Consider the following 27,947-nt stretch of genomic DNA (forward strand, 5'->3'; position numbering starts at 1 on the left):
TTGATAACACCTCTCCCACCGCCGAGGAGCCAGGTTTCCAAGCCCCATTAGTATAAATGACTAGTTGGATACAGGGCACAAACACAGAAAGAGTACAGTGTCTGATGAGCTAATCCTCTCTCTAGCAGTACCCAGATGGGCTTCTCCAATGAAAAGATGAAAAGTCAGTAGTGTTAATATCAACGACAAATTAGTGGGCTTAAAACACAAATTGATTACAGGCTTTCCATATGTGCTAGCTATATCACAACACCACCTCCATAAGTGCCTCATTTTAGAAGAATGTCTCAAATTCCTAATGGTCTTCCATATATTGTGATTCATAGAATTAGCTAGATCCCTTGTCCAAATGGTCTGTCTCTTTTTCCATTAAATTAGAAGGGAGTACTTTTGGTTTTCTTTGAGCCATCTAGACTGGGAGGTTTTCTTCAAAAATTACTGCTAAATGGCATACTACGATCCATGACCGTTTGAGTTTGAGGCCAGGTTCAGCTAGTTTTTGGAATTCTATTTCGCATAAATCCTAAGGTTTGTGTTTTTTATGGAAAATTCTTGTTGGAGCTTTAAGTACTCGAGCTAAACTATCCTCCATCCTTCCTGGAGAATGCTTTCAATCATCCTCCAATCTTGAAATGTTTAAATAGTTTGTTTTTACCTCCTCTATTGATAAGGCTGATATATGGGTGTTATTACCTGCTATTGCTATATCTTTTAATTCATTTGGTTGGCCCGAAACTCGGTTATTTTTGGTACTCATAAAACTAATCCTATGAAAACAATCTAGTTGATTTTCAAATGGATCAATGCTTGAAACCTCTGTCCTCTAATGGACATAAGGGAGTTATGTAACATAGATGACAATCCATGTGGCATAGATGAGTACTATAATCTATCAAAAAAGGGACTCATGATGGTAGTTTTGATCAATTAACAGGGACGGCAGGTTGGGAGTCTGTCTTATTGGTTAAGTCTCATTTTATAGTTCTATATTTCGATCATGGTTTTATAGGGAGGTCATAGCAATCAGAGTTACGAGGGCTTCTTCAAGGGTTGAAAGGAGCAAAGCAAAAGAGCACAGCTGGGTAAGATTAGAAGTCCGGACAGATTGGCAAGAAATTGTACCACGGTTAATGCAGTGAAGCTATGAAGGATGGTCATGGAGTTCTTTCTCTTGCTTTCTGAAAGACTAGTAATTTTGAAGTCTTTTGATGATGTTTGTATCTTTAAAAAGGATAGAACCATAGTATCTATCGCTCATAACAGGGAGGTTAAGGCTAGAGTAAGTGATCGTTACATCCATATTTTATACACTTGAAGACCTCCAGTGTGATTGTTTCTTAGATCTCAGGGAAAACGAAGATTTTCTTATTTTACCTTATAACATGAGACAGGTTTCAGGATGAGTATTTGATAGAACCTCCAGTGGGGCCTGTTAAGATGTGATGGCTCTCTTTTTACCATAAATAATTTGACAAAGATCAATTAGTTCATCAAGGTTCTTCAAGTGGCTAAAATACCTGCACCCTAAACCCCCTCTCCCCTGAAGACTTGACCAACTGTTCCAGGGGCTTGGAAGCCTGGGCAGCTTCTTTGTGAGGCTCAATTATCAAGACCATATTCTTGGATCTGAATTTCTGATAAATCTCATTTTCTTTGCACTATTAGAAAACTCAAAATTTCCCCTGGGACACTAAGAAATTAGTCAAAGATAACAAATGGAACATGAAGTTGCCATTGCCAAATAACCAATATCCACAATTCTTCATCATGGTATCTTTTGATTGATCAATAGGCTGATGAATATGTTGGTGGTTGCTTACTTGCCAGGTTTTAGAGTGAAAAACACAGTACGAACCAACTAGAAGGCAGGCAAATAAGTGTAAAGATATTGGCAGCACTATCACAAAGTGATCATCAAAGATGCAGTTGTCCTTTTCCAGGGTCCAAAAGCCATATTTATGCACAGAGCACCCAACAGTAACTATATACAAAATACACATTAATGATCCATCAAATTCGGTCAAAAATATCAAGTGATTGATCATGTCAATTCATTTTGATTGATTATCAATCTAAATAAAGATGCTTATTTTGCAGGTTCAGAGCTATAACTATAAACAAGAAAAAATGGCATAGAACTTTACACGAACTATTCACGTAGGTTCCTATGCATTCAATCGGAACCATCAACAGTAAGCCAGTCATTTGACTCCTCACCCTCTGAATCTTTGTCCCGAGAAATTGGTTGGACTACCTTTTTCTTGCAAGAGTCAGAATTTTCACTCAGTTGAACCCACTCATTCGAGCCATTTGGTGAGGAAACTCCTACATCCTTTCCTGTATTCAAGGCCCGTTGTCTACTAGATGTATCATCATCGTCATCCTCCTCCAGATCGCTGAAGGAAATATCCTCCTCATATCCAAGCTGTTTCTGGGGAGCAATAGAAGCATCTGTCTCATCTTCTTCCTCAAACCATTGTTCAGAGATTTCCTGTTCACCAGTTTCTATGTGAAGTGGTGCATTCACAGTCTCTGCCAAAACCTCCTTTTCCTGAATTGGATTGCTCTCTTCTTTAATTTTAGTGTCATTATCCCTTACTTCTATGGATGAATCATCATTCTTCGAGCTACCCACATGTTCGTTCACTCTCTTTTGCACTTCCTGAAGCAAAAGATCTCTTGCTTCAATAACCTGCAATGAAGTTTAACCATGTTGATATCAAGGAAAAAGTTATTTACAACAAATTAGAGAAATGATCATGGGCTGCAGCAAGTTTCAAAGAAGTTCTTCAGAAACCCAAATTGATACTTGTTATTGTATACAACACAGTGTGTTTTGAATATTAGCTTGTAGCTTCCCTTTTAAAGGCCATTAATTATTGGACAAATCTGATGAGAGTGTTTCAAAATTACAGTCTTCAAAAATCATTCTAATTAAGGTGAGTATTGTTTTGTCGCTAAGATATGGAAATGTGATATTGCAAATAATCCAATCCACTCAATAACACTAGAGTTCAGTTGGATGACACACCAATTCCAGGTTTGAGTCTTCTAATCAGAGTTTTTGGTTACAAAAATGAAAGGTCCAAATTTTGGAAAATAAAGGGCGTACCCAAGCGCACGAGGTTCCCACCACTGTGGGGTCTGGGGAGAGTCATAATGTACGCAGCCTTACCCCTGTTTCGCGGAGAGGCTGTTTCCAGAAATTTTGGAATATACAAGAGGTAAATTTAAGGACATAAAAGCGCATAGATGGAGAACAATTTAAGTTTAGAATTTGGAGGAAATCATATATATTCATAGAAGGAAGAAAAGGATTACTTACGTTTTCCTAGCCTTCATGAGTTCATGACACCATGAAATAAATCTGCCACTTAGAAAGCAGAGGGGAAAAAAATTTCTTCCAAGTGATATTAAAGTTTGCAAAAGTGAATCAAGTTTGTAGCATGCTAATCACTGGAACCTTAATGTGGCTATCCACATTCAATGAATGCATTGTTTCTTCAGTGCGTAAGGGGACGATCAAGAATAAATGGTATAAATTAAAATAAATATCAGCTAATAACTAGAGGCTTAAATAATTGTCAGTGTTGTTATTTGTTTCCCAGGTTAGCTCTTCTATCTCCATTAAGGGTTTTGCTTGTGCCTTGTTTCTCCTCTTCTTTCTGTTGGCTCCAATTGACCCTTCATCTTGTGTCAATGAAGAGGGCTTTTCCTTTGGTGTTTAGTGTTTCCCTTGGGGTTCTAGGGATGGTCTTTCATTTTGTTATGGTGTTTAGTCTTTCCCTTAGGATTCTAGGGATGGCCTTTCATTTTGCTATGATCCTTGGTGCAACAGGATGGTTTACCCTGGGACGCTTTCTATTAGGGATTCATCTCCTTTCTCAATGTAAAACTTACCAACAAAAAGATATGAAGTAAAAGCACACCATATCAGTGAGAACAAACAAGAGTGAGGTAGCACCACTCTGCTCAACTAGTTGGTTACTTGACCGAGGAGCATAGAAAGTCACAACATCTCCTCAAGATAGGTAGTAGCAAGCTTTGAAGTATTCCAATTCACATGTAAAATATAGGCACTAGACCACAGAAGTTGGCAGGCCACATTGTGGTTTCCCAATACAAATGATTAATACTTCCTAATATGACTTATAGTTCAAATTCCAGAACCTCTTGAAAAGAGAAAAAGAAAAAAAGCAACTACACAGTACGGAAGCAATAAGAAGGATGTCCTAAATGCCACAGGGAAAAAGTTCTAATTGAACACTCAAAGCAAGTGTAACTAGGAACATTTTGCTTTCTATACCAAGAACTAATGTAATAGAGGGCTATCCTTCACAAGGTTCAAAATATTGAAATCGGGATAGATCGGTTCCAACCTGGATCAGCCTGTTAAAAAAAAAAATTTGGAAGGAGTCCTTCCCCTCTCCTCTTGGCCATTCACCTCCCCACCCCCCCCCCCATCCTTGCAACTCCCCTCCCCCGGCTCCTCCCCCTTTCCCTCCCCCACCCCCTGGCCCCTCTCCTTGTCCATGAACGATCATATGGCCAAAGTGTACAGGGGAGGCATCAAACACTCATGAGTCACATCGTCGCAATATCAAAGAAAGCACTCTTGGCAAGGAAACTCAAGAGAGAAATCACAACCACCGTGATCAAAACAAGCCACAGCAAGGAGAACGGGCTAGTTCTTCCAGCCATAAAATGATTCGGGTCATCACTCGTCAATCTTTTCCCCCCACTGCTGTTTTCCCTCCCCTACATACGTCTAGGTTGTAACCGATTTCCTCTCCTCTCTGTAACCGATTTTCTCGCTCTAGTCGAGAGCGATGAAGAAAAAACCCAGCACCCACTCTCTTTCCTTTTCAACGTGCCAGGTTAGAGTCCCCTCCCCCCCGCCCCTGCATCCCTAACAATTAAGTTTCTTCTTCTTATTCTCCTCCTTCTCCTGTTCCCTACCGTTACAGTTTATTTATTTATTTATTTTAATTCACAAGATGGTGACACGTGCCCATCATGCTGCTGCATGTTGACCAAGTTTCAATCATGGTTGCTGATTTTTTATCAATTAGATCAGCCAGATCACTCCACCTAAACTGAGCTATCATTGCTCGATTTGGGAGACTGGAATGCTAGGAATCGGGATTGGTCATGGAAAATTTATCCTTCGCCTCATGTAAGGCTAATTGAATCTTTGACCAAAGGCTTTTCACCTCAACCTCAGAGTCTCAGACAACTGACATCAGTGAAAACTTACACTACTGATTTGATTTTTCAGCAAGCAACCATGGCTCGTAAATGTGGACGACATCAAAGATGGTTCAGACACATGCAAAGACAATGCACCAGTAACGACATGGTGATGGCCGAAGATGAAGATGGTAAAACTGTAAAAGGACAATTGGAAGGCCAAAGACAAGTTGTGTTGAAGTGGTGAGAAAGCATGTAACTGTCTGTGACTTAACAACTATGGCTCTAAATATAGTGGAATTCCAAGCAGGATTTATGTAGCATACCCTAGTTAGATTGGCTAAGAGTTAGTTGACTGACAGAGTATATCAGCTCCTAACTTTCTGCTACTCACAAGTTGTGAACTTTGTAATATCTATGCAATACACAACATTTTGGACAGGCCATAATCCAACCCCACAACCCCTCCCCCCCCCCCACCCCCCCCCCCAAAAAAAAAAAAAGAAAGAAAAAAGACAAACTATATCATCCTAACCATCTGATAGCTGCATGATTTAGAGTAGTCCCTGCATTACATGATCAAGTATGAAAATAGTCCACTAGGTGGAAAGTTGGTTGCTTACAATGAGCTGACTAATGTGAGTTAGAGCTATGCTTCATCCAAGAAATAACCTCATCAAGTGTATAGGGCAGATACGAGGTTTATGTGGTAATTCCACACATGAAGTAATATATATGATTTACCTCTTACAGGACACACAAAGTTTCATCACTGTAATTTCTCAAATATGAGCCACTGCTATCACTTATAGAGTATAGGTTTAACTTCAAATCTAGGGTTAGAGTATCAAACATACTCACCTTACATATGCTAAAACATGATAACTTTATTATGGAATCAAGTACGTTCAGTCTTTTACTCTGATCCTTTCAATTGTGGAAAATATATTATCTATATGCCTTTTATGCTCATAAAATAAGGTACAAACTAAATAATAACTGCCTAAAAGAACTGCTTTTAATGGTAAAAATCCCATCCCCAGTCCAGTACAAGCAGAGTCTAAAACAAAGTAACCCCCCCCCCCCCTACATTTCTTCCACCAAATACTTGATCCAGGAAGGCTTAGAATTCAGTTTCTGCTATCTTTGGAATAACAATCTATTTTTTTCCTGCTAGGCTTAATTATATATAAAAAAAAAAGGTATCCTTTGGACGAAGAAGTCTTGCCTGTGGAGTTGATAGAAGCTTGGAATCATGTTCATTCAGCCTTGGGTGCAACAGAGTAAAATATATCAACCAAAATTGTCCCTCATTCATGTGGCTTGGGCAAAGCCTAACCCTAAGAGCCGCCAAACTTGGAGCCAAGTCTTCAACACTAGAAGCATGTTCCAGTTGAGCTTCAGACATTTCAAAATCTGCAGGAAAAAAATGAAAAAAAAAAAAATGATAATAAAATATGCAAGATTCATAAGCAAAAACAATGTTGTGTTAAGCTTTGGGTATGGTCAATAGTTTATGAGCAAAAACAATGTTGTTTAAGCTTTGAGCATGGTCAATAGTTTATGTTTTATAGGAAAGGGGCAAAATACAAAAGAATATCAGATCATGTTCTAATATACTTCTTGGGGACAAAGGACATATGTCAAAAGAAACATCTGATTCTGGTTTGCGGAAACATAAGACAGATGTCACCTCACTGAAAACCAACTCAACTCAACTCAGCCTTATCCCTAACCTATGCATGCCGTGCCTCACTACTTCTCCTATAGTCATTTTAGGCTTACCCCTGGCTCTTTTAGCTTTTTCAATCAGAATCAAATCACCCCTTCGTACCAAAGCATTCAAAGAACTCCATGGCACATGTGCATGCAATCTCAAACAAATTTCTCGCAATTTATCATTTCTTGGAGCTATTCCTAAATTACTCTACTTTTTTCATTCCTCATTTTATATTTTCTAGTTTTTACTACTCATCCATCTCAACAATCTCATTTCAGCACACTATGTTATATGCTGTTTTTCCACTGCCCAATATTCAGCTCCATACATCATTGCTGCCCGTGTATTGTCTTATAAAACTTCACTAAGAATTTTACTGGAATACGTCAATCAGACATCACAATGGCATTGTCCAAGTCTAGCAGTCGCTAATCTCAAGAATCTAACGTCTGTTCCACTCAGAAAAAGGGAATTTAAAAAGAAAATGGGATGGGCAACCAGGAGTTGATCAGGTCTGGCAGTTGACCGTCCAAGCAATATTGACAATGGTTCAGCTAAGATGCAGGGCTTTTGAGTTAGAAGATACCAAAGAGAAGAGACTATTTGTATCAATTTAGTTTCTGACCAAGTCCTGGCAGACTCCCTTCTCTGAGGTTTCAAATTCCATATGTTTTTACACAACCTTCTCTTCAACAGGGGCAACAACAGAAGTGAACTCACAAAAGTCCTGTGATTTTGAACTTATTTTTGTACTATATAGATTCACATTCAAACTGTCAGTATGTTGGTGCTTATTTTCACATACTGTATGATAAGTCAGCAAAAGGAACTATTGCATACTGTGTATGGATAGTAAGTTAGCAAAGGAACTATTGCATATTGTGTATGGATCCATTTGATAAGTTGGAAAGAAAATTTAGAGAGCTATATTTTTTGCTCAATCAAATAGAAAGATCAAGATACTATTTACATAAGTTAGGAACAAGAACCAAAAGAAATTGGAACTTTTTTTTTTGGGAGGGGGGGGGGGGAGGAACATGTGATATCCAGCATCTACAGTAAATAAATTGGAGGGAAGATGACAAACAAATTAAAAAGAACCAATAATTTATATAAGAAATGAAATGCATAAGTCAACCACATAATTATTCTGTGTCATTAAGAATGTTGGCCAGCATTCAAGGCCCCTCCAAAAATTAGAAGCCCTTAGCAGATAACACACTTCCACCTGGACAAGTCTGGAAAGTTAGTCTTCTAAACCTTTCAACCATTGGTTGATTATATAGCACCTGCCAAGTTCAAAGCCGGCCATTAACAGATCAGCTTGACTGAACCTGCATTTTGGGCCAGGATTCAACAAACAAATATGGAAAGGAACTTTCAAATAGCACATGAAGGTTCATTATCAGTTTCTTTCTTTTTATTTTATGTTATTTTGTTCCTTACAAAGCAATTAAAGAAAATGGAAAATAGAAAACTCTAATTTTAATCCTTAGGTTCCTTCCTTTCCTACCAAAGCCGTAAGTCAACCACCCTATGCATTCACTATTTAGAAACATCCCAGAGAAACTGCAGACCCAATCAATGAATTCAATGAGCCACTCTTCAATCCCAATTTGGTACAACAGCAACAACAACTCAGCCTTATCGCAACTAAATGGGGTCGACTCCATGGATCCTTGCAAAGACAAAAGATTAATAAAAAGTAGCAAGAGAAAGAACAGAACAACAATAAACAACAGCAACTCAGCATTATTCCAACTAAATGGGTCGGCCACATGGATCTTTGCCCATCAATCCCAATTTGGTAATGTTTCTAATTAAAGGATTACAGCACTAGTTAGAGGAGTGGGGGATGCAACAAGTTTACAAAATCTCACCTTGCATAATTAAACTAAGAGATAGTCACCTGATGCCACAACACAGTTCATAATTCAGATACAGTACAAACGAATTGCAGAATTCACCACTCAGACACAGAAATTGCTTGGTGTCCCGTGCAAGAATGGCTAAAACACATCCGAGCCAAAATGGTCTCTTTTCAGGCTTCCAAAGGGTAAGAATCATTATTAACAGTATTAAGGATACAAAAGGTAGTCTCATCCGATAACCGATAACAGTTAACGGCAGAACATAGAACAACTAGTCTAGAAATTGAAACACGAAATCGAATACCGTAGAGAAAAGTAAGAAAAATGAATAAGATTTGATTACCATTATCAAGAGAAAGGGGGCAATTCGTCCAACATTCGGGTCGCAGTGACATCTTTTGAACAAATTCCAAAACCTCCTCCGTAACACCAACAATGTCACCACCATGATCCTCCACAGAAGACTCATCAACATCTTCACCTTCTTCATCATCACCGTCCTTGGGGAACTGCAAGAAATTAGAGGCCAAACGAGAGATCTCATTAACAGCTTTGTTGGTGGAAAGTAGAGAAAGCCCAGACTTGAAGCTGCCACCGATCTCGGCGAAATCATTGCGAATGCCGAGAAGTTTCTGAGAAGAAGAATCATGGGTGGTAGAAGTGGAATCCAAGGGGGTCTCAGAAGAAGAGCTGACAGGAGGAGGAGCAAGGAAAGAGGCGACTCCCCATAATTGCCGACCAATAGTTTTCCCCAGCTCCGATAGGTCCTCTTTCACTGTGCCGCCATGAGAAGAGCTCTCTTCTTCTTCTTCTTCAATTCCTGCTGAATTCACTTCATCATCTGAGTGTTGGGATTTGAAGGGATTTGGGAGTGGAATTGAAAGCCAAGACATTTTGGAGTTTGGGATTGCAAGACAGAGAGACCATAAAAAAAGTGAAGAAAGGTCGTTTGAAGAAGGAAAACAAAAACAAGAGAAGATTGAATGAAGAAGAAATCACTTTGCAGGTTTTTTTTTTTTTCCTATTGTTTTTTTCCCACTTTTTCTTTCTTCTCACTTTCTATCTACGTCGTTGCGTCCCTGATTGATAGTAATTTATTTTTTTATTTTTTAGAATATTTTATTTTGGGGTTTGGGAAATATCTATCTAAATAGCTATCTTCATCCTCGAGAGATTCCCCTTCTTCGCGTATTTTTATGTTTCCTATTTTCATTATAACTTCTAGGTTTCTCTAAGTTTGTTTTTATTTTTTTTGTCAATTATTAATCGAAGGATCTTCTATTTTATGCTCTTTTGCAGGTATGATTGTATGAGTTCCATTATCAACGATCTTCCTCTTTTAGCCCTTGGATGGGAATCCACGACTTTCATCCTCCATCGATCATGTAAGTAAGCCCAGAGCCCTTATAAGACCATCAAATGCGAATCCACACCATTCTCTTCTCCAGTGTCTATCCCCTATTGTTACCTGCACCCACAGAATAAAGTCCTTATGCTCTCCCTTCCCTTCTCTGTGGAAGAGATTACCTTTTGGCCCAGAAGTCTTTGCTCTGAAGTGTACAAGATCATAGCTAAGTGTTTAGTGAATAAACTTAAACCTATTTTAAACTCCTTGGCCAACCCATACCAAAATGTCTTTATTCACTCTAAGGCTATATCTAATAATGTGTATGTAGCTCATGAACTCCAGAACTATATGCGTAAAAATAGATCAAAAAATAATTACATGGTTATAAAGCTAGATCTCTATAAGGCTTATAATAAGGTGGAATGGTACTTTCTTAAGCAAGTCAATGTCAGACTCGGCTTTGCTCCCAAGTGGGTGCAATGGATCTACGGTTGAATTCCTCATTAAACTCAATGGATTTATTGTCGGCCGCATTACTCCTCAAAGGGAGGCTTCACCAGGGTTGTCTCTTGAGTCTCTATTGTTTATCCTTTGCCAAATCCTTTGCCAAGAGGTGTTTTCACAGGTTCTTATTCGACCAAAAATGTCGAAAACAATTAATGAGCTCAGTATTAGTCGAGTGCGACCATGTTTTTCCCATTTACTTTCCGCCTCTTACTTGCTTGGGCTTTGCATCTTAAGCATGTGGCAATTTATTTGGATTGTCAATCTCTTGTGTCTAGTTTCTCCATGTGTCCTAATTTTCTTGACTGTGTTGTTGATGTTATTGTTGAAAATATCAGGAGTTTAGTATTATCTTTTGTTCATGTAATTTTTCTTTTTATTCCTTGTTCTCATACTAAGGAGGCTCATTTTTTGGCCTATTTTTTATTTTTTTATTCCTTGTTCTCATACTAAGGAGGCTCTTTTTCTGGCTTTTTTGTTTTTTTTTTTTTTGGGGGGTAAATCTGGTCCTTCTGTATTGAAGCTTTGTCATGTTTGGTGGGTTACACTACCATTTTGTTGTAGGAAGTTCTCCCCATAATTTTTTGAATAGTATCCGCTTGTTGGAGGCATTTTTTCCACCTCTTGCCCTCCTCCCCCTTCCCCCCCCCCCCCCCAAAAAAAAAAAAGAAGGGAAATGTCTAAATACACAGAACTGGGTATCCAGGTTCTTGGCAATCGCAATCTGAATAGGTCCCAAGAACCCTATAATCGACCCTCAAATATGAAAATTCAGTAATTTCTAGGATTTCTAGGCATGAATCGACTATGTCAGATCAACCAAAATTGGGATCAGTCATGGTCGATTCATCACCGATACAATTACTGAATTTTTTAAACCGTGAACATATGCAAGAATACGCCAACATCATTTTCGCATGGGTTTCATAAAATAAAAAAAAAAAAAAAAAACATTTTCGCATGGGTCCTTCAGTTTGCTGGGCAACGGAAGGGAGTTAGGGTTTGGAAATGGCAATGCGGAATTGGGTGGACCTCGGCTGGGATAGGGTTGAGGACTTGGCCAACTGCTCTGTTGCCTTGCATGTACATATACAAGATATCATATGATATTTAAAATCATCTACCCCGTAGAAACTTAAAAAAAATCCCTATGCAGTGCCCCTGCGAGTCCCTTCATTGGCCCTGTGCTGGTGCAAGGGCAACACAACCGCACAGCGTTCTTCCATAATTAATTCTAATCAAGCAAGCAAAAACAATAATTCTGATACAATGATAGTAAATTAATGTACAGGAAAGATTTTCTCCAAGATTATAGTTCAAAATGATCATAAAAAAATAGTGAAAATTTTGGCGCATGTGTATGTTACTATGTTATAATATTGTTATGTAAATTATTATCGGTTATTCTTGGTGTAACCAAGCTTGGTTACAAAAGAGTTGTAAACATCTTTTTATGCCCCTAATGATATAAAATAGACTAGATAAGACAGAATATTTAGGTAATTTGATTTTTAAAAACATAAGTGATTACGATGATATACTCGATGAATGCCACCATTATCCAATTCAAATCTAAATATAAATAAGTTTGATGAAAGAATCAAAATGTTTCCTTGATCTCTTCATATGTAACTGATAACAATAACACAATTACAAATGGTATACAGCCTTCAAAGTTTCCACTAAAGAGAACAAGAATTGAGCTTCCAACCTGAACATAAAATGCAGGTCAAATCTTCACATTATCTCCAAAGCATTATTAGAAATCATTCCCCCACAAAAATAATCAATAACCTAAACCTTCACTCCCTAAAAATTACCTAAACATTATCATGGTAGTAACTGCACATACACAAACATATGGTACATCCGTCCAGAAACCAGTACTCTACCAGCCTCTAAAACCCCCAAATCTCACCTGCTTGTCCTTCATTTCCATCTATACTTCTCATGCTCTCAGGCAAAACAAGTGGCTACTGGTCCCTATTTCCTACATACGGCCTGTGTATGGATTGTAAGCTTGAACATGCGTATTAGACCCATACTGCTGGCTTGCAGCGCCATATGGATTACCAAAAGGATTTAAAGGCTGTTGTTGTTGTGGACCCATCATCATCATCTGTTGCTGCAACATGAAAGCTTGCTGTTGCTGGGCCATTGCTGCCATCTGAACAGAATGGGGTGCTGCCACAGTGCTGGAGGCCAGGAATGGGTCATGTGCTGGTTGTTGCATCATAGGACTAGCCATGGGTACCGGCTCCCATGGGTTATAGCTCACATTCTGGGTATTTCTCCTAAGTGCGTCATCATATAAGCTGTCCAATGTAAGCTTGTCCAGCCCTCCCGCCTTTTTTAACAAGTAAAAAGCATTAACATATATGGCCAAGAACCAAAAAACCAGTACATGTCTAGTTGTCCTCTAGACCCAAAAAGAATAATCATAAAAAATTCCTTCATTATGGAAGGTAAGGGAGAAGAATTCTTTCTTGTTTCTGGCATATGCATGGCACCCATGCATAGCAGCAGATGTCCAGAGACTTTCAATCCAATCAGATGATCCAAAACATCTCATCAATTTTTGCTACTGGTCAAAACAAAGTTACAGTGAATGTATGAATTATGGATGGTTAACAATCACCAAAGTAATTGAGATTGGGAATCTGGGATTATGTGATGAGTCGAAGGCTACCAATTCGGATTATTATTCAAATTTTAATTCATTGGATCAAACCATGGGTGGAGAAGATAAACTGGTGAAGTGCAACTCAGAAAGGAGAAATTTCAGCCAAAAATTAGCTTGGCAACTCCACATCAAAATGGCATCATTGCATTTGGTCCAAATCGGTTTATCAAAACATATTATCACTTAAGTTTCTTTATTTGCATAGGAAACTTGGCATATAAAATAATAGCAGATGCAACACTAAAAGATTAAGTTGTACACATGGTTCAGTAAGCACTTGTTGACACTAGTCCCTTCCCAAAATATAGTTGATCAATTGCTTATCTAAGCTAGTCAATGGAGTGTGTTGACTCCAATAAAATTTTGATATTTAAGTCTAAGAAAATAATTATTGCAGCTGTGGAGGGAAAGGTACCAAAGAAGATTTGATAGTGTCATCAGTAGCGCATTATGTAGTTAGTAAACTGATTGGTCAGTTGAGGAAGACATTTCAGTTTATTGATTTTGTAAAAGAAAATCAATTATGCACATTCTTCTGAGAAATCATTTCTGATATTTCAATTAATCATGTCCTAGGGCAAGAAATTGTTACATGCTAAAACAATTCATCCTGCTATGGTCTCTACAAAGTATGAATGTAAAGTATGATTTTGCTCGACCTTATCCGAATGGTGCATTAAGAGGAAATCCAGGGCCTAATGGCATTGGGTGCCACATTTGTAGAGCCAGCTTGGTTATGGTCTATTCCCAAGTTGTTGCAGCTTTGTTACGTGCCCAAGTTGTTGCAGCTTGGGCATGGTTTGTCACAAAAATGCTTGCTGAGATGCACACTTACGGTTGGTTAATGATATATTTTATTCAAATGAAGCACAAATCATCATCGAAAGCACCCCCTGGCTTGAAAGGTCCCTTTCTTTATGTGTGTCTTTCCCCTCCTCTCCCCCCCCCCCCCTCTCTTTTTAAATAAGAAAAGAGAGAGGGTTCCATGAAAGGCAGCGTGGCTCCTGCGCAGTGGGATTTTCGCCTTTCAAGGATGGCAGGGCAGTCATCTCGCACCCCCCTCTGTGTCTGAGGAGCCAGACTGCCTTTCAGGGATATTTTTCCCATAAGAAAATTAACCTACTGCACAACCAACCTGGTTCAGTGTTTTTAAGTCCCATCATCCATAAATGTCTAACATTTGTACCACTCCTATTACCACTCCTATTTATAAGTTTCCAGGTAACATAGTTTTCTTTGATTTCCTGGCTTGACCATTCAGAGAAAACCAATATTATGCAAAGCTAAAGCATAATTTGTTTGAAACATCCACAAATTTGACTTCATCTGGGATAAATAATACTTTTTTTATGGAACTATACCATCCTCACATCTACTAACATAGTTAACTTTAAGAGATTCAACAATACGAAATTCCACACATAAAAAAATGCAAGATACAAGAGTAATACCAGTTTGCTTGCAGCTGTGGCACTCTCATTTGAGCTTGAAGCAGTTACAAGTGCCAACTCCCAGCCTGAAGCTCCATTTGCATAATCAGGACCAGAAGGAAAATTTGTTGATGAATCAGCTGCAAGAAGAAGAAGATAAATCATAAATAACTGTTCAGACATTGTTATCAAATTTCAAATGAAGACTAGAATTGTCCATACATGATCCACACTTGAGTAACTTGAGTTGGCAAATGCCTTTCGTTGAAGTACTGTTCACGTGACACTGTTCACGTGAACAGTGACGTGGACAGTGATTTGATTTTTGTGTTTTATAATTAGGATTATAAACTCCTAGTTATAGTTTGATTCTGTCCTATTTCTCTTTGAGTTGCTGTAGTCCTAGTTGGTAGTCCTAGTTCTACTTTGAGTCCTAATTGTTAGTCTTAGTTTTATTATTTTCCTATTGTAACTTGGACTCTCATCCTGATTAGGAATTCCTAATCAGATTAGGAGTTCCCTCTTTTCTATTGTAATTTCAAGTTATAAATACAAGTATGCTGAGGGAGACTGTCACATCCAACAGTTCTCTTCTCTTCCCATCTTCTTCTCTTCTCGGTTCTGGTATTCTTCAAGTGTGTTTTGCTACACCTTTCATTTGATAAAGTGTGCTACACAATTTTGTGAGTACAAATGCAGGGGCATGGGGCATTTTTGTCATTTGGTTTTTAACTTCTACACAACTTGATGATTTTATTCAAGCTCCTGAATGTTGGTTCTCATTAAATTTCTAACTAATCCTTTACCCTTTTCACTACCTATTTTTCTTGTTCCCAATGACCCTAATGGAACTTTTCTTTTAATAATTACTCAGACTAAATTGATTTGTTCGAGTCAATTCAACTTGGTAGATGTCCAAATTCAAGGCTGTAAGTTTTTAAATTTTTGGGTTTTGAGCTAATGGTTTCACACTAATTCTGGAGAACTTACCAACTGGAACAATAGCCAGAGCCAGGGCATTCTTCTCATCAAGTTCCAATGCAGCTGGGACAGGATCATCCAAATGCTGCTAACCAAGTAAAATATTCTTAGGAATGCCCAGAAAAAACTTAAGCTAAAATTTAATCTATTATACACGTATGTTTCTTGTGAGACAGAAAGAAGGTTGAGAAATTACCAACAGATCAGGTGGTTCTGAAACAGGAGCCTCCACTTTAACAGGTTCTTCAGGTTCAGGTTCAGGTGGAGGCGGAGGTGGGGAGGAGATTGGTGGGCATTCTTCCTGCATTTCTGGGGTTTTCTTATATTCTATGGCCAGGACCACCGTGGGGCCAGTAATTTTTTCAACCACCTGCTTGCATGAAAAGAAAAACCTGTAAGTTTTGAGGCAAAAATTTTCAAGGCTTGCCAAAAAAAATAAAGATCCCCAGGAGCATTTCATCAAGTAGTACATAATGGCATAACTAGATTATTTTAAAACAATTATACACAATATTAAAAGATTAGTATTCTACCAGGAACAAAAGAAAAAAATCAGAACGTGAATGATGTTAGAAGTTAGAACTGGGAGCCCACGAACCAAAGAATAGCAATACCCTTTGGGGAAATTTGTCATCTATAGCAAGAAAAACTAGAAGAGCTTCAAGGTAAACTGCAGTTTTTTGACATAAATTCAGGAAGAAATGGGGCTGGTTTTGATTACTATGCAGACCATCTGAATCATTTCAATCTAGATCAGTATTGCCGAGGAACGATCCAGGTCTCAGAACTGATCATTACATTCTCAGAGTGGATGCTCCAAGCTCTTTAATGCTTGCAACCATCATAAGGACACGTTATTATTGTCTCTATAAATAACATACTACATTCTTTCCCTTCTTACTTTATGAAGTAAATATCATGTTGAAATTATGATGTTTTCTAAAACTTTCTACCCACCTAAAATGAAACTAGTTTTATTAACCAAAAGAACTTATATACCTGATCCTTCCGAACTGACGAAGCTAGAGGAGCATCTCTGACATACTCCTCCATGGCTGTTAAAAATGATGCTGGTGGCTGCATTATTAAAAAGAAACTCAAAAACTTTATTCAACTGACAGCAAGAAACCAGAAAACCTCTTTTCTTCTTTGAGCATTAACTGAAAGACTGTTACTACATCCAAAGCAAAGGAGGCAAAAACCAAAAAAAAAAAAGAGAGAGCCATCACATGAGCATGGCTTGAGAAATTCACACCTGTTCAATCTTGATAAACCTTTCTCCACGCCCAAGATCAAGACTTTTACATATTTCATAAAACTCTGACAGTCTCTCTGCCTATAAAACCAGAAGATAGCTTATGTGAAAGAGAGAGAGAGAGAGAGAGAGAGAGAGAACAAGAAGAAATTTCAAACCGATACTAGACATGTTAGAGCATTATTTTTCTAAAAAAACAAACATCTGAAATGGTAAAAGGGTAAGACAATAGATACCTGCTGACCAGCCCTTCTGTATATCTCAAGAGCCCGAACAGCATCATGGCGTGGCATTTCAAAGAACTGCAACAATCCAGAAGTTTGTTCATGGCATGCTAAATAAATAGCCAGGAATTTTCCGTAGTAAAAGAGTATTTAAAAAAACTAAATACCTTGTCAATCATATTAACTGTACCATCACTTATAGCCTGATAAATCTTAATGCTCTCTGCAGCTACCTATTGAAATGATAAAAGTTAAAATTGCATAAGAATGTTATCAGCAAGTCACATCAGCTAAAACTTCAGAAAGATAAGCTTAGAAGCAACAAATTTACCATTGAAACTGCCAACTGAATGATGAAATTGTAAACTGCTGCTCCTTGCGGCTGCATAGAAATTCCAAAATAAATATTACCATGTGGTATATACCAAGAGGTGCAGAGAATATTTGACCGTGTCAAAAGACAAGCAGAATTAAGGTGGATCCAGACCCATATTTGAACTTCACAAATGAAGCATGAGGTAGTACCTGGCAGCCAAGAACACGATGCAGAAGCTGTTGTAAAGCTGGCAACTGCTCAAGCAATTCGGCAGTGTCCAGTTCCTTGGTTCTCTGTTATCAGCACCGAATATTATTTGAGAAAATGGTATTCTGAGTGTGTACAGAATGAGATCACTTCACTAAAGCCTTGAGCCTTTCCATTACCAAAGATCAAAATGTGAAGCAAATAAAAGGCACAAATTGATCCTTAATAGCCCTAGATTGTATTACATTTAAAACCGAAACACAAGAAGACTAGTGAAAAAAGTCTGCATTTCTGGGGTGTAGACTATTTGAATAAGTCAAATACTTGAATGCCTTGAGGAATTCTGATAACCATATAAGGTGCAATAACTTGACCTTTAAAAAAAAACAGATCTTCCGTAACTAGACCTTTAAAAAAACAGATATTCGGTACCATCCTTGGTTAATTTTACTTATTTATTTATTTTTGGGTCTGATAAGGGAACTTATTAGAAATATAGAAAAGAATGGACCAAAGCCAAAGATACAAGCAGCACATGGACGGTATACATCAAATCTAAATTTTCCCAAAATAGATGACTATGCAACTAAGGATTGCCAGTGAGGCAGGGCACAGTTTTGTGAGCACCATAACCAAATATCGCTCCACCCTAATGAACCCCAACCTGTGAAACATGCAGAGAGGTTCATTGATTTCACAAAGCAACCGGAGCAGGCTCTGCCTCAAGATGTTTTCAAATACCATGCCTAACCATAACCAGGTGTGGGTCATACCATCCCTTACCCAGTAGGGCCCAAATGAAGCGCCTATTTTACCCGTCCCATAGCCATCTTTGCATGCAAATGATAGATCTAAGACTTGGTCAATCACTCGGCTCCTTTGGACAGATTTGCAGTCAAATAATCTGCTGAAACTCGCATGGCACATTGACCAGCAGATAAAAAATGTAAGTATACGCCAGAGAATCCTACTTTTGTTGCAACTTGGAAAAAATAATCAACCCTCCAAACTTCAATTAGAATCCTAGTACTTCTGGAAAGTTGAAAATATATCTAGAGTATGACTGTAACATCCATATTTTTTGGGTTTATTCATCATGATGTATTGTTGTGTAATATGGATGCATTTACGTGTCAACCCTGCAACAATACCAATACATAAGTAAAGAGTTAAGCCAGCCTAGAAGGAACTCTCTCTAATTCCTCAACCTCCCTCTCCTCACCAGAAAAATAAAATTAATCTCTTCTCTTCTTTCAAACAATCAAACCAAAGGTTAAAAACACTCAAAGGTCCAGTAGGAGACTAGAGGAGCGAATAACAATCCCAAATTTTGCCATAAAGTGGGACCGCAGAGTAAGAAGGAAAAGATAATGCAATAGTAATCGGTTGATGTTTTCCTTGTCTTGAAAGCACGTGTTAGGTATGTGTTGTCCCCTCGAAATAAGATGATCCACTATGAGCATTTTATACTATAGGCACTTCACATGAAGAACACGATTTCAGAAGGAATGTGGCAATTGCATACGAAGCACACAGGACAACACAAGAAAATACAATACTGAGAACTACCCCAAGGAGTCACGGACCAAGCCTGGATTACCAAGCAGCGAAGGACCTGAGCAAGCCTGGATTCTAAGCAGTAAAGGAATCCATTCCCCATTCCACATCCTCCCATCTACCCGGACCTGACCAAACCTGGGTTCCCAAGTCATTTAGACTGCTCAAAAATCTTGGCACCGATACTGTAGAAGTGTCCATATTCTTACAGCAATCTCAAACTAAGGCTTACTGTGCAAAAAAATACAATTCAAAGGGTAAATCAAATCACCAAGTCTTCCCAGAATCAAATGCAGTCTCAAGAACCCACCTTGAATCTGATAAGATTATTGAAGCATTTAGCTGTCCTGACCAACATTTAAGTATCCTTCTGTACCCGCCTATATTAACTGATACATATTGTATTTTTAGGGTACCAATACGATACGGTACCCATACGAAACCTAAAAAAAATTGGTATTAGTACATGTAAGAAACCTCATCTTTTATATATAATCAATTGAATGCACTTGTCTCGTCATACTTTGTTTTCCTTTTTATAAATGATGTATTCTACATGTAGTGTTTTATGCTTCAAAACTGTATTTTGTATATATCTTAACCATTTCCATATGTTTCTTGATCATTTCCATACATATCTACTATCTATGTCTTGAGTCTCTCCGAACCGATACGATAATTCTCTTTAAATCACCCTTCCAATACGATACCCGATACCGATACTTTAAACCTTGGTCCTGATACCTTCCATATTTATCCAAATTCCTGAGTCCCGACCCGTATTTGCAAGGAAAAACTTTACTTCAAAGTCCGAAAAGGCAAGGCAAACTCCTGCAACAATGGGTCATGCACTTAAGTCTTCTAGCATAGATTTTTTTGTGGTGAATAAAAAATTCATTACCACAGAAGAAAGAGATATAGGGGACCTCCAAAGGGAGGAGGGGGGGGGAAAGAACAAACAGAAAATCAATACAAAGTTCCACCCACACTAGAACGTGTGGGGGAGACCCCACGAGGCAATAATGAACCTGTTTCTAGTAGTGTCAGCACATCTAGTGGGGATCTTTGACAGCTTGTGTTTGACTTCGAAGAGAATGGTGTCTCAAATCTGCTAGAAGGATCTAGATGTGGAGTCTATGTTCTGAGATTGCGCTCTATCCAAATGTGGTTAATAGCAACTCTGAAAGCAAGCTTACCCACAAGATCACAGACAGAGTCACCACCAAATGACATATCCACCCAAATCCATTCACGCTCAAAAGGCAATATGCTTCTTCTCTGGGGCCATCATCTAGACAGAATAACCTTCCAAATCTTGCAGGAAAAGGGACAACTGAAGTAGAGGTGATCAACATCTTCTTGCATAGATTATTCAGTACGTCTGTTTCTAATATGAAAAAAAATTCTGCCAAGATGCTTTGGAGCCTTTTCACCCCCTTTTGTCCCCCCATTATACCACCTTAAATAACTATGGATTAATCACAGACTTAGTTTTATCATTGCAACCAAAAAAAACCTTCATACAAAAATTGGAACCATATTTATTAGATTTTTATGTCCATTACAGCATTCTTTATTACCTATATCTCAGGTTTCTCACAAGAAAAACACATTCTCACAACCATACTGCTTGACTTGTGCTAGCAAAACAATCTAAACTATTTAAGAATAACGAAATTAGTCTTGAACAGAGAAGAAGATGCTTAGTTTGATCAACAAAACGAAAATTCAACAAACAATAAGAGGGCATAAATGAACAAGAGGAAAATAACCAAGAGGAGAGATGTCAAAGGTTTCAATGAGACCAAAGGTAAAGATCACCATTTTTTTACATGATAAAAATAAATAGCATGTAGCGATGACATAAAATTAATTTCTTACCGGGCGATCTGTCTCAACATCGTACGTCAAGATACGGTAGCATTCCAGCTTCTCCTCTAAGAATAAAGCATATGTGCGGACAAATGCAGAATAATCCCATGCTGAACAGAAATAAACAAAAATTTTCATGTACCGACTTATTTCCTGTAGAATACTGGATTTCATCTATTTTCAGAACAATGAGTACCATTTGGACTGGAATCATCTTTAAAATGAGCCAAGTTGAGCATATGGTTTTTGCTCCTTCCATAATTAATGAGTTCTTCACGGAAGGTAGCATCCACTTCCCTTAGAGCACGATGTATCAAGATTAATGTTTTCAATGCCACCTAATCACCAACAAGCACTGAATCAGCCAAAATCCAAGAATTACACTACACCTACATAAGTGAACTTTTTTCCAGAGCAGGACATTACATAATTGGAGTAAAAGAAAGCACCACAGCTCAGAAAATGATGATTACACTATCGATCAATTCAAGTTATTGAGCCCCAAAATAAATGCATGAAATGGGAGCTTCACAAACTACAACAATAAAGGCGGGGTAGGCGAAGACAACTCCATGCCATGGGAGTAAAATTGATACTTAAAAGAGATTTGGATAAATAAAACGAATATATGTAAAGTAAGAACTGAATAAATTGCCACACTAATGACCATGGTGAATCACACATAAATATTTCTTTATCTTTAACCAGTGAAGATGAAGCATCTTTTTTTCTGTGATTGTTTTTTCCTTGTTTATTCTTTTGCATTTTTCAGATTCCCTTGTAGTCTAACTCTCAAACACCCTCTATAAAGGGCGTACCCAGTGCAAAAGGCTCCCGCCACTGCGGGGTCTGGGGAGGGTCATAATGTACGCAGCCTTACCCCTGCTTTCTCAATCACCCACTATGATTCCTTTAAAAAATGGTTAAATTCTCCTCCAACTACAGATTTTCTGTTGCGTTCAAGGCCTTGATCCAATTAGAGCTCCTATATTCAGCTCTTCTCAACTCTAAACTGTATTTCCATCAGCCTAGCCCCAACCTAACCTAATAACCTAGCTTATTCAGGATTTTCCAACACTATCATAAATTCTGTTATTCCCTTTCCTGGCCTGCAATTTACAGACAAAGTGCCTAATACATGTGTGTGGAAATAGCTAACTAAGTTTTGTTCGCCAATCCAACATCAACAGATGGTGAAATGAATGACTGACAAGCTGATGAATGGAAAAATTAGAAATGAGTTCATCTCTGGTGTGACAGAATTGAATATGCAAACCAAAGAACCAAAGAAGATAATAGAGGAGAGAAGATGGGAGAAACTGGGGAACTGCTTAGGACAACAATCGATACCTGCAGTTCCCCCAAAACCCTTTATTTATAGTGCAGTGAAGTTACAAAGAAAGGATTCCTAATCCTACTTGGAATCATAATTAAATTACAACTTGGAAACAAAACTAAGACTAACTAGGACCGACTCTAATTACAGTATAAATAGGAATCTTGATTAGAATATTGCTACTCTAATTGAGTTACATAATTAACACTCCCCCTCAAGCTGGAGTATACATATATCAAAAGAAAGCTCCAGCTTGAACCAATAAGAATAGATATTAAAAGCCGCATCAGTCTTGAGAATAAATAGTAGCAACAGACACCAATGAGCATAGGGAGAACTTCATTTAGGTAGTAGTATCAACTCAAGCACACAAATTATCAGCAGCATCAGTTGATAATAACCGTCGTGTTGAACAAATCCAATCAACAACGTGCAAAATAGGCAGTAGTGAACACTAACCGCAATCCACAATATCATATCAGCAACAACAATATCAAAAGCACTTCACAAAGAAGGCTAGTAGTAGGTAGCACTTCACAAAGAAGGCCAATATTAGATAGTTATCTTCTCAAAAAAAGATAAAAGTGCAACATCCAATGGCTACATCAAAAGCACTTCTCAAAGAAGGCAGGTAGCAAGTAGTATTTTGCTCAAACAAAGGCAAACATTGAGCCCCAAACAGAAGTCTCAGATAAAAATTCCAATGATAAATAAGCAGTATAGGTTATTGTGGACCAGACAGCATCATGTTGTTGTAGACCAGATAAACAGTACAGGTTACTGTGGACCAGATAAGCAGTATAGGTTACTACAAACCAGATACGCAGTATAGGTTAGACTAGACAAGATCAGGTTGTTGTAGACCAAATAAATTATGAATGGTTGCAAAATACCATCTTCACAGATAAAATTGTTGTTGAGGACACGAACAAATAAATAATAGTACTCTTCAGACAAAAATAGTCTTGAGCTGATGACTTGAGCAAATAAGATAAAAATATTTTAAAATAATCTTCAATAGCAGATAAGAGAATAATAATCATCAATCTCCCCCTCACGTGTAGCATTACAGGTGGACAAATAATGACCACCAATAATCAGCATCTCAAAGGATGAGCATCACAAGAATAAATCCAACAATCAAGAATAGTTGCAACAAGATCCCAATAATCTCCAACTCACCCCTTCAAGAAATAATCGCCATGCAAGTAAGATCCCAATAAATAATTTTCAATCTCCCTTCATGATAGCAAGTAATATCCATGCAAATACCCGTCTTAAAAAGTCAAAACTGATATGATCGAGGGCCCACCAAAGCAATAATATGACAAATATGTAAGCCTAATGGCAATTATGTAATTAATTCATGCAATCCCCAAGTAATGCGGAAACCTGATCAAAATACGCAATTGGGTTTGGTGTGGACCCACCCAAGTACACAATAGGCAATAGCAACGGTTAATGGCAGAACCATAATTAACCAAAATATCAAGGGGGGCTTGTAGGTAAAAGGTTGCAATCTAGTAAAGAATGGTTGTGGTACGATCGTACTGAAGTTGAAATTCAATTAAAAGCTCAATCCAAGAACAAAGGGTAAACTTGAAATGATAAAAAAATAAAGGGTAACTTGTAATAACTTAAGAAGATTGAGGTAATAGTAAAGTGTGGGGGCAATAGTGGATAACGTAAGGGACATGAGGTGATTATGAGATTTGAGAAACCAAATAAAGTAACAAAGAAAAGGAAATTGCAACCCACGCAACCAGCAATTTAGGGAGAGATTTCACTCAATAGGCAAGGGTAAAATAGGAATAGGACTTAACTAGAATTAAAAGATGAAAGGCAAGGGTACTAAAGACCTAACAAACAAAACCCACTTCAAATAAATACCAGATTGAAGGTTGTCTTCAACCTTCGAACAGTGCAAGGAAGTCCAGGGTGCAAGCTCTCTCATGTGGTCTCGAAAGAACCTGAAATTTCAAGCGATAACCAAGGGGGATGGAAGCAAACCAGCAACTGAGAAACAAGAGAAAGAAGATAGCAGCAAATATGGGAGACCCAGTTAGGGTTTTCAATTGATTCAACATCAGCAAACCAAGCACTCGATTCCAAAAATTCCAATAGATTTAGCAGTCCAAGGAAACACGACCGCAGCAACCCAGCGCATTGATTCAGATATCTTGATTCCAATATTTCTCAATCGAAGGGCAGTAATACCAGATAAGCAGTAGTAGTAGCTTCAAAGATACCAGATAAGAAAACTCTTTTTTTTTTCCTTTTCAAACTTGCAGAGACCTTCCCTCTTTTCAGTAGCAGAATTCTTCTTCATTGCTCTGATACCATGTAACAGAATCGAATATACAAACCAAAGAACCAAAGAAGAGAAGAGAGAAGATGGGAGCAACAGGGTGCTTAGGACAGAAATCGATACCTGCAGTTCCCCCAAAACCATTTATTTATAGTGCAGTAGAGTTACAAAGAAAGGATTCCTAATCCTACTAGGAATCAGAACTAAATTACAACTTGGACAGAAATCGATACCTGCAGTTCCCCCAAAACCATTTATTTATAGTGCAGTAGAGTTACAAAGAAAGGATTCCTAATCCTACTAGGAATCAAAACTAAATTACAACTTGGAAACAAAACTAAGACTAACTAGGACTGACAGTAGAATACCTAAATAGGAATCTCTTTGAATATTCCTATTCTAATCGAGTTACATAATTAACATCTGGGAGCTTCAAAGTAGCAACATTAGGTTCTTAAAAGAAAGAGGATTTGTTTTTGAGGTGGTTAAGACTTAAGAGTTAAGTGGCAGAAGATATTTGAAGCACTAGGAATAAGGATACTAACACAAGTTGCTACATTATAAGAGAAAAAATAGGACTGAAAAGAAAGTGGTCTCGGTAGTGAGAAACCATTCCGAGAGTTCCATTGAAGGATATGAACCTGGAAAGAGTGGAATCGTGGAACAGAAAGGGAAAAGCTGAACCCAAACTATCAGCACAATACAGTGATGATTGTGACACAAAAAACTCTGCTATTGGCATTTTTTATATCCCATGTATTTTATTTCCTAAAAAAAATTTGGAAAAAATCAAAAGAAAAACAGAACTCGGCTTCAAAACTGTACGTGGAGCTTCCGCCTCATACGGCTCCTCTAGGGATGGAGGTAGGCCCAGCCCAGGCTTGTGCGGTGTTGGTTGTTGTACACGACCTCACAAGAAAAGAATGAAAAAACGATGTGTCGGAAGTACTAAACAGAAAGAAAAAAAATTGCAATCAAATCCTCTTCCGGATTTCTTGGAAGAAAGCGCTGTTTCGAGAATTGGTGCGAAGATCCGCCAAGATATCAACGGCATCCTTCGCACAAATTAACGACAATAAAATGGTTCCTCTCAATTTTAGCATCCTCTGTTTCGAAATAAATATAGTACTCTTTCACAACATGGCCCTTGGACACAAAAAATTGATGATGTTCTTGTCAAACTAATTTTAGTTCTTGCACCCAAAAAAAATAGGGTTTTATTTCCACATAGTCAGTTGATCCAGAAAAAGTAATTTGTCATGGTTCACATACCGCCCAAGTATGTGTTTTGGCAAGACGTCTAGCAAGAGCATGGATGCAGTAAGCCACATCTGCTCGAGGCATTGTAGCCGAAACTGCAGCAAAGACAGCTGCAAAACCAATATAAAAAGTTTGAGTATATCCATTGTTTTCTTTGAAGACACAGAAATAAGGGTGGGGAGAAGAAAAAGAAACATAAGCTTTATGAAACCTAAATACTGCAACAAAATAAAATCTGGCGTAAGCCCATATACAGGATAAGCCAGTCATGTGAGGTAGGTAGGATCCAATTAACCTATGGGGCAGGCAGGCAGGCAGTATAAACTAGATTTGCACAAAAAGATAGCACAGTATATGGAATATATTTGTTACTTGTACATAGCTCTCAAAGAATGAATTACACATCCAAAAGAGAGATATCAAATAACAGAAAGTAGATAGTTGGAACTGTAGAAGCTGCAAGGCTACAACAATAAGAGAGACAGAACTTTCATAGAGGGGATGGAGGCCAATTAAAAAATCTCTCAGGTACAATAATTATATAGGAATAACATAAAAAAATACATTTCTAAAGACAAAAAGGAAAAGAAAAAACGTCAACAAGAAATGGCAGAACTCCTACTGTAAGATGCCATCCATGCCTAAAGGTAGATGTGAGACACAGGTAACTGAAGCTAGAGAGAAAAAAGAGAAGTATCCACAAACCCCTAATGTGTTTTTCTTTAGCGGGGCGTTCAACATGGTTTGTGGCCTTCACAATGGCAATGTCCAACTCCTGCAAAATTTAATACCACCACCCAATCCCAGAAGGATAAAAAAAATCAGAGACATTCAATTTAAACACACCCATAGGCCTTAACTATGATTATTTGAAATTTTCACCTTGTAGTCGCTGTTAACTTTAGCCAATCCAACTGTAGTGGTGTCCTTGATAGCTCCTAAAGCTTTCCTCAAGCTATTTTGTGTACCTCCCCCAGACATCTTTTCTCCCAAGCAAAAGATTATACAGAAACAAGATTAGTGGAGTGGAAGTTGATAAAATTTACATTCATAACAGTTAAAAAAAAACCTTCAAACAGTAAGAAATATTTATACACAGGCACATAAGCTAGCATGTGGACCTTCCTCCCCCACCCCCCCTCGACATTAAGCTAGAATTAGGACTTTACAACAAGAAACAAAGTTCAGAACTTTAACACCATTAATTAGATGCAAAAAAAAAAAAACTAAAATGATCACTAAACGGATAAAACCAAGGCTGGAAACACCTAGAAATCCATAGTGATAAAGATTAACCAAATCCGAATTATCATCGTTTATACACAGCACATAAACAATTAATAAATCCATTTAGTAGTAATATAATAAAAACAAGCGAAATGAACTTCCTGATCGAAGCTAAACTCCTGAATTTCAACAAACAGATTTCGGTTGTAAACCAGTACAAAAATCTTACAGCAGATAAACACAATCACCAAAAGTTTTTTTTTTTTTAGAAAAAAAATCCTCTAAACGATAACAGGAAGACCAGCAACATGAAATAAGCAGAACTGCAGAAGAACTAAATGAAAAGAACTGAGCAAAAGCCACATCAACTCATCATCGAAGATCTAATTGAACATATTAAAAAGAACGAGAAATCCATTCCTCCTCTTAAGCTAGTAGTTGTTCAGTCAAATACAGCACTGAAAGACAATCGAAAGCGTATTCTAACAGAGATGAAAGAGCTCAAACTCACCAGAACTTGAAATGAACAGAACGAGAACGAGAACGAGAACGCGAAGAGAGATGGAGAGAGAAGCACAGAGGAGAGGAGGAGAGATGCAGAACTCCAGAAGCGTCGGCCTCGTCTGCTCGGCGACCCAAAAAGTCGATGAAGAGGAGA

General features: G+C 38.0%; 2 protein-coding genes across 7 annotated transcripts; both read right to left on the reverse strand.

Moving 5' to 3' along the window:
- Nucleotides 1-1,968: 1,968 nt before the first annotated feature.
- On the reverse strand, nt 1,969-9,697 carry LOC122668833. The gene is made up of 3 exons (XM_043865379.1): nt 9,125-9,697; nt 6,419-6,606; nt 1,969-2,692 (listed from the first exon to the last, which is right to left on the reverse strand). Exons 1-3 carry the CDS (start codon nt 9,672-9,674, stop codon nt 2,174-2,176), a joined length of 1,257 nt encoding a protein of 418 aa, XP_043721314.1. The 5' UTR covers nt 9,675-9,697; the 3' UTR covers nt 1,969-2,173.
- A 2,528-nt stretch (nt 9,698-12,225) lies between these two features.
- LOC122668831 (putative clathrin assembly protein At5g35200) lies at nt 12,226-27,946 on the reverse strand. 6 transcript variants are annotated; one of them, XM_043865372.1, is made up of 16 exons: nt 27,801-27,946; nt 26,945-27,043; nt 26,768-26,837; nt 26,075-26,172; nt 21,355-21,496; nt 21,168-21,268; nt 17,732-17,815; nt 17,538-17,588; nt 17,374-17,439; nt 17,219-17,284; nt 16,983-17,063; nt 16,727-16,804; nt 15,924-16,100; nt 15,737-15,815; nt 14,768-14,886; nt 12,226-12,980 (listed from the first exon to the last, which is right to left on the reverse strand). In XM_043865372.1, exons 2-16 carry the CDS (start codon nt 27,041-27,043, stop codon nt 12,624-12,626), a joined length of 1,668 nt encoding a protein of 555 aa, XP_043721307.1. In that variant the 5' UTR covers nt 27,801-27,946; the 3' UTR covers nt 12,226-12,623. The 6 variants fall into 6 exon arrangements, with proteins under 6 accessions (XP_043721307.1, XP_043721309.1, XP_043721306.1 ...); XM_043865374.1 differs by having other exon boundaries at nt 15,924-16,097; nt 26,945-27,048; XM_043865371.1 differs by having other exon boundaries at nt 26,945-27,048.
- Between the last annotated feature and the right edge of the window lies 1 nt (nt 27,947).

This window comes from Telopea speciosissima, chromosome 7, assembly GCF_018873765.1.
Source record: "Telopea speciosissima isolate NSW1024214 ecotype Mountain lineage chromosome 7, Tspe_v1, whole genome shotgun sequence".
Classification (NCBI taxonomy): domain Eukaryota; kingdom Viridiplantae; phylum Streptophyta; class Magnoliopsida; order Proteales; family Proteaceae; genus Telopea; species Telopea speciosissima.

Excerpts from the sequence above, each read along its gene's own strand:
- LOC122668831 (XM_043865372.1), bottom strand. The coding sequence starts at position 27,043 with ATGTCTGGGGGAGGTACACAAAATAGCTTGAGGAAAGCTTTAGGAGCT. Across the intron at positions 21,497-26,074 it reads CCAAAACACATACTTGGGCG|GTGGCATTGAAAACATTAAT; the intron begins GTATGTGAACCA and ends GTTGGTGATTAG. Across the intron at positions 16,101-16,726 it reads CGTCAGTTCGGAAGGATCAG|CAGGTGGTTGAAAAAATTAC; the intron begins GTATATAAGTTC and ends TTTTCATGCAAG.
- LOC122668833 (XM_043865379.1), bottom strand. The coding sequence starts at position 9,674 with ATGTCTTGGCTTTCAATTCCACTCCCAAATCCCTTCAAATCCCAACAC. Across the intron at positions 6,607-9,124 it reads CCCCCTTTCTCTTGATAATG|ATTTTGAAATGTCTGAAGCT; the intron begins GTAATCAAATCT and ends TTTTTCCTGCAG. Across the intron at positions 2,693-6,418 it reads AGCTTCTATCAACTCCACAG|GTTATTGAAGCAAGAGATCT; the intron begins GCAAGACTTCTT and ends ACTTCATTGCAG.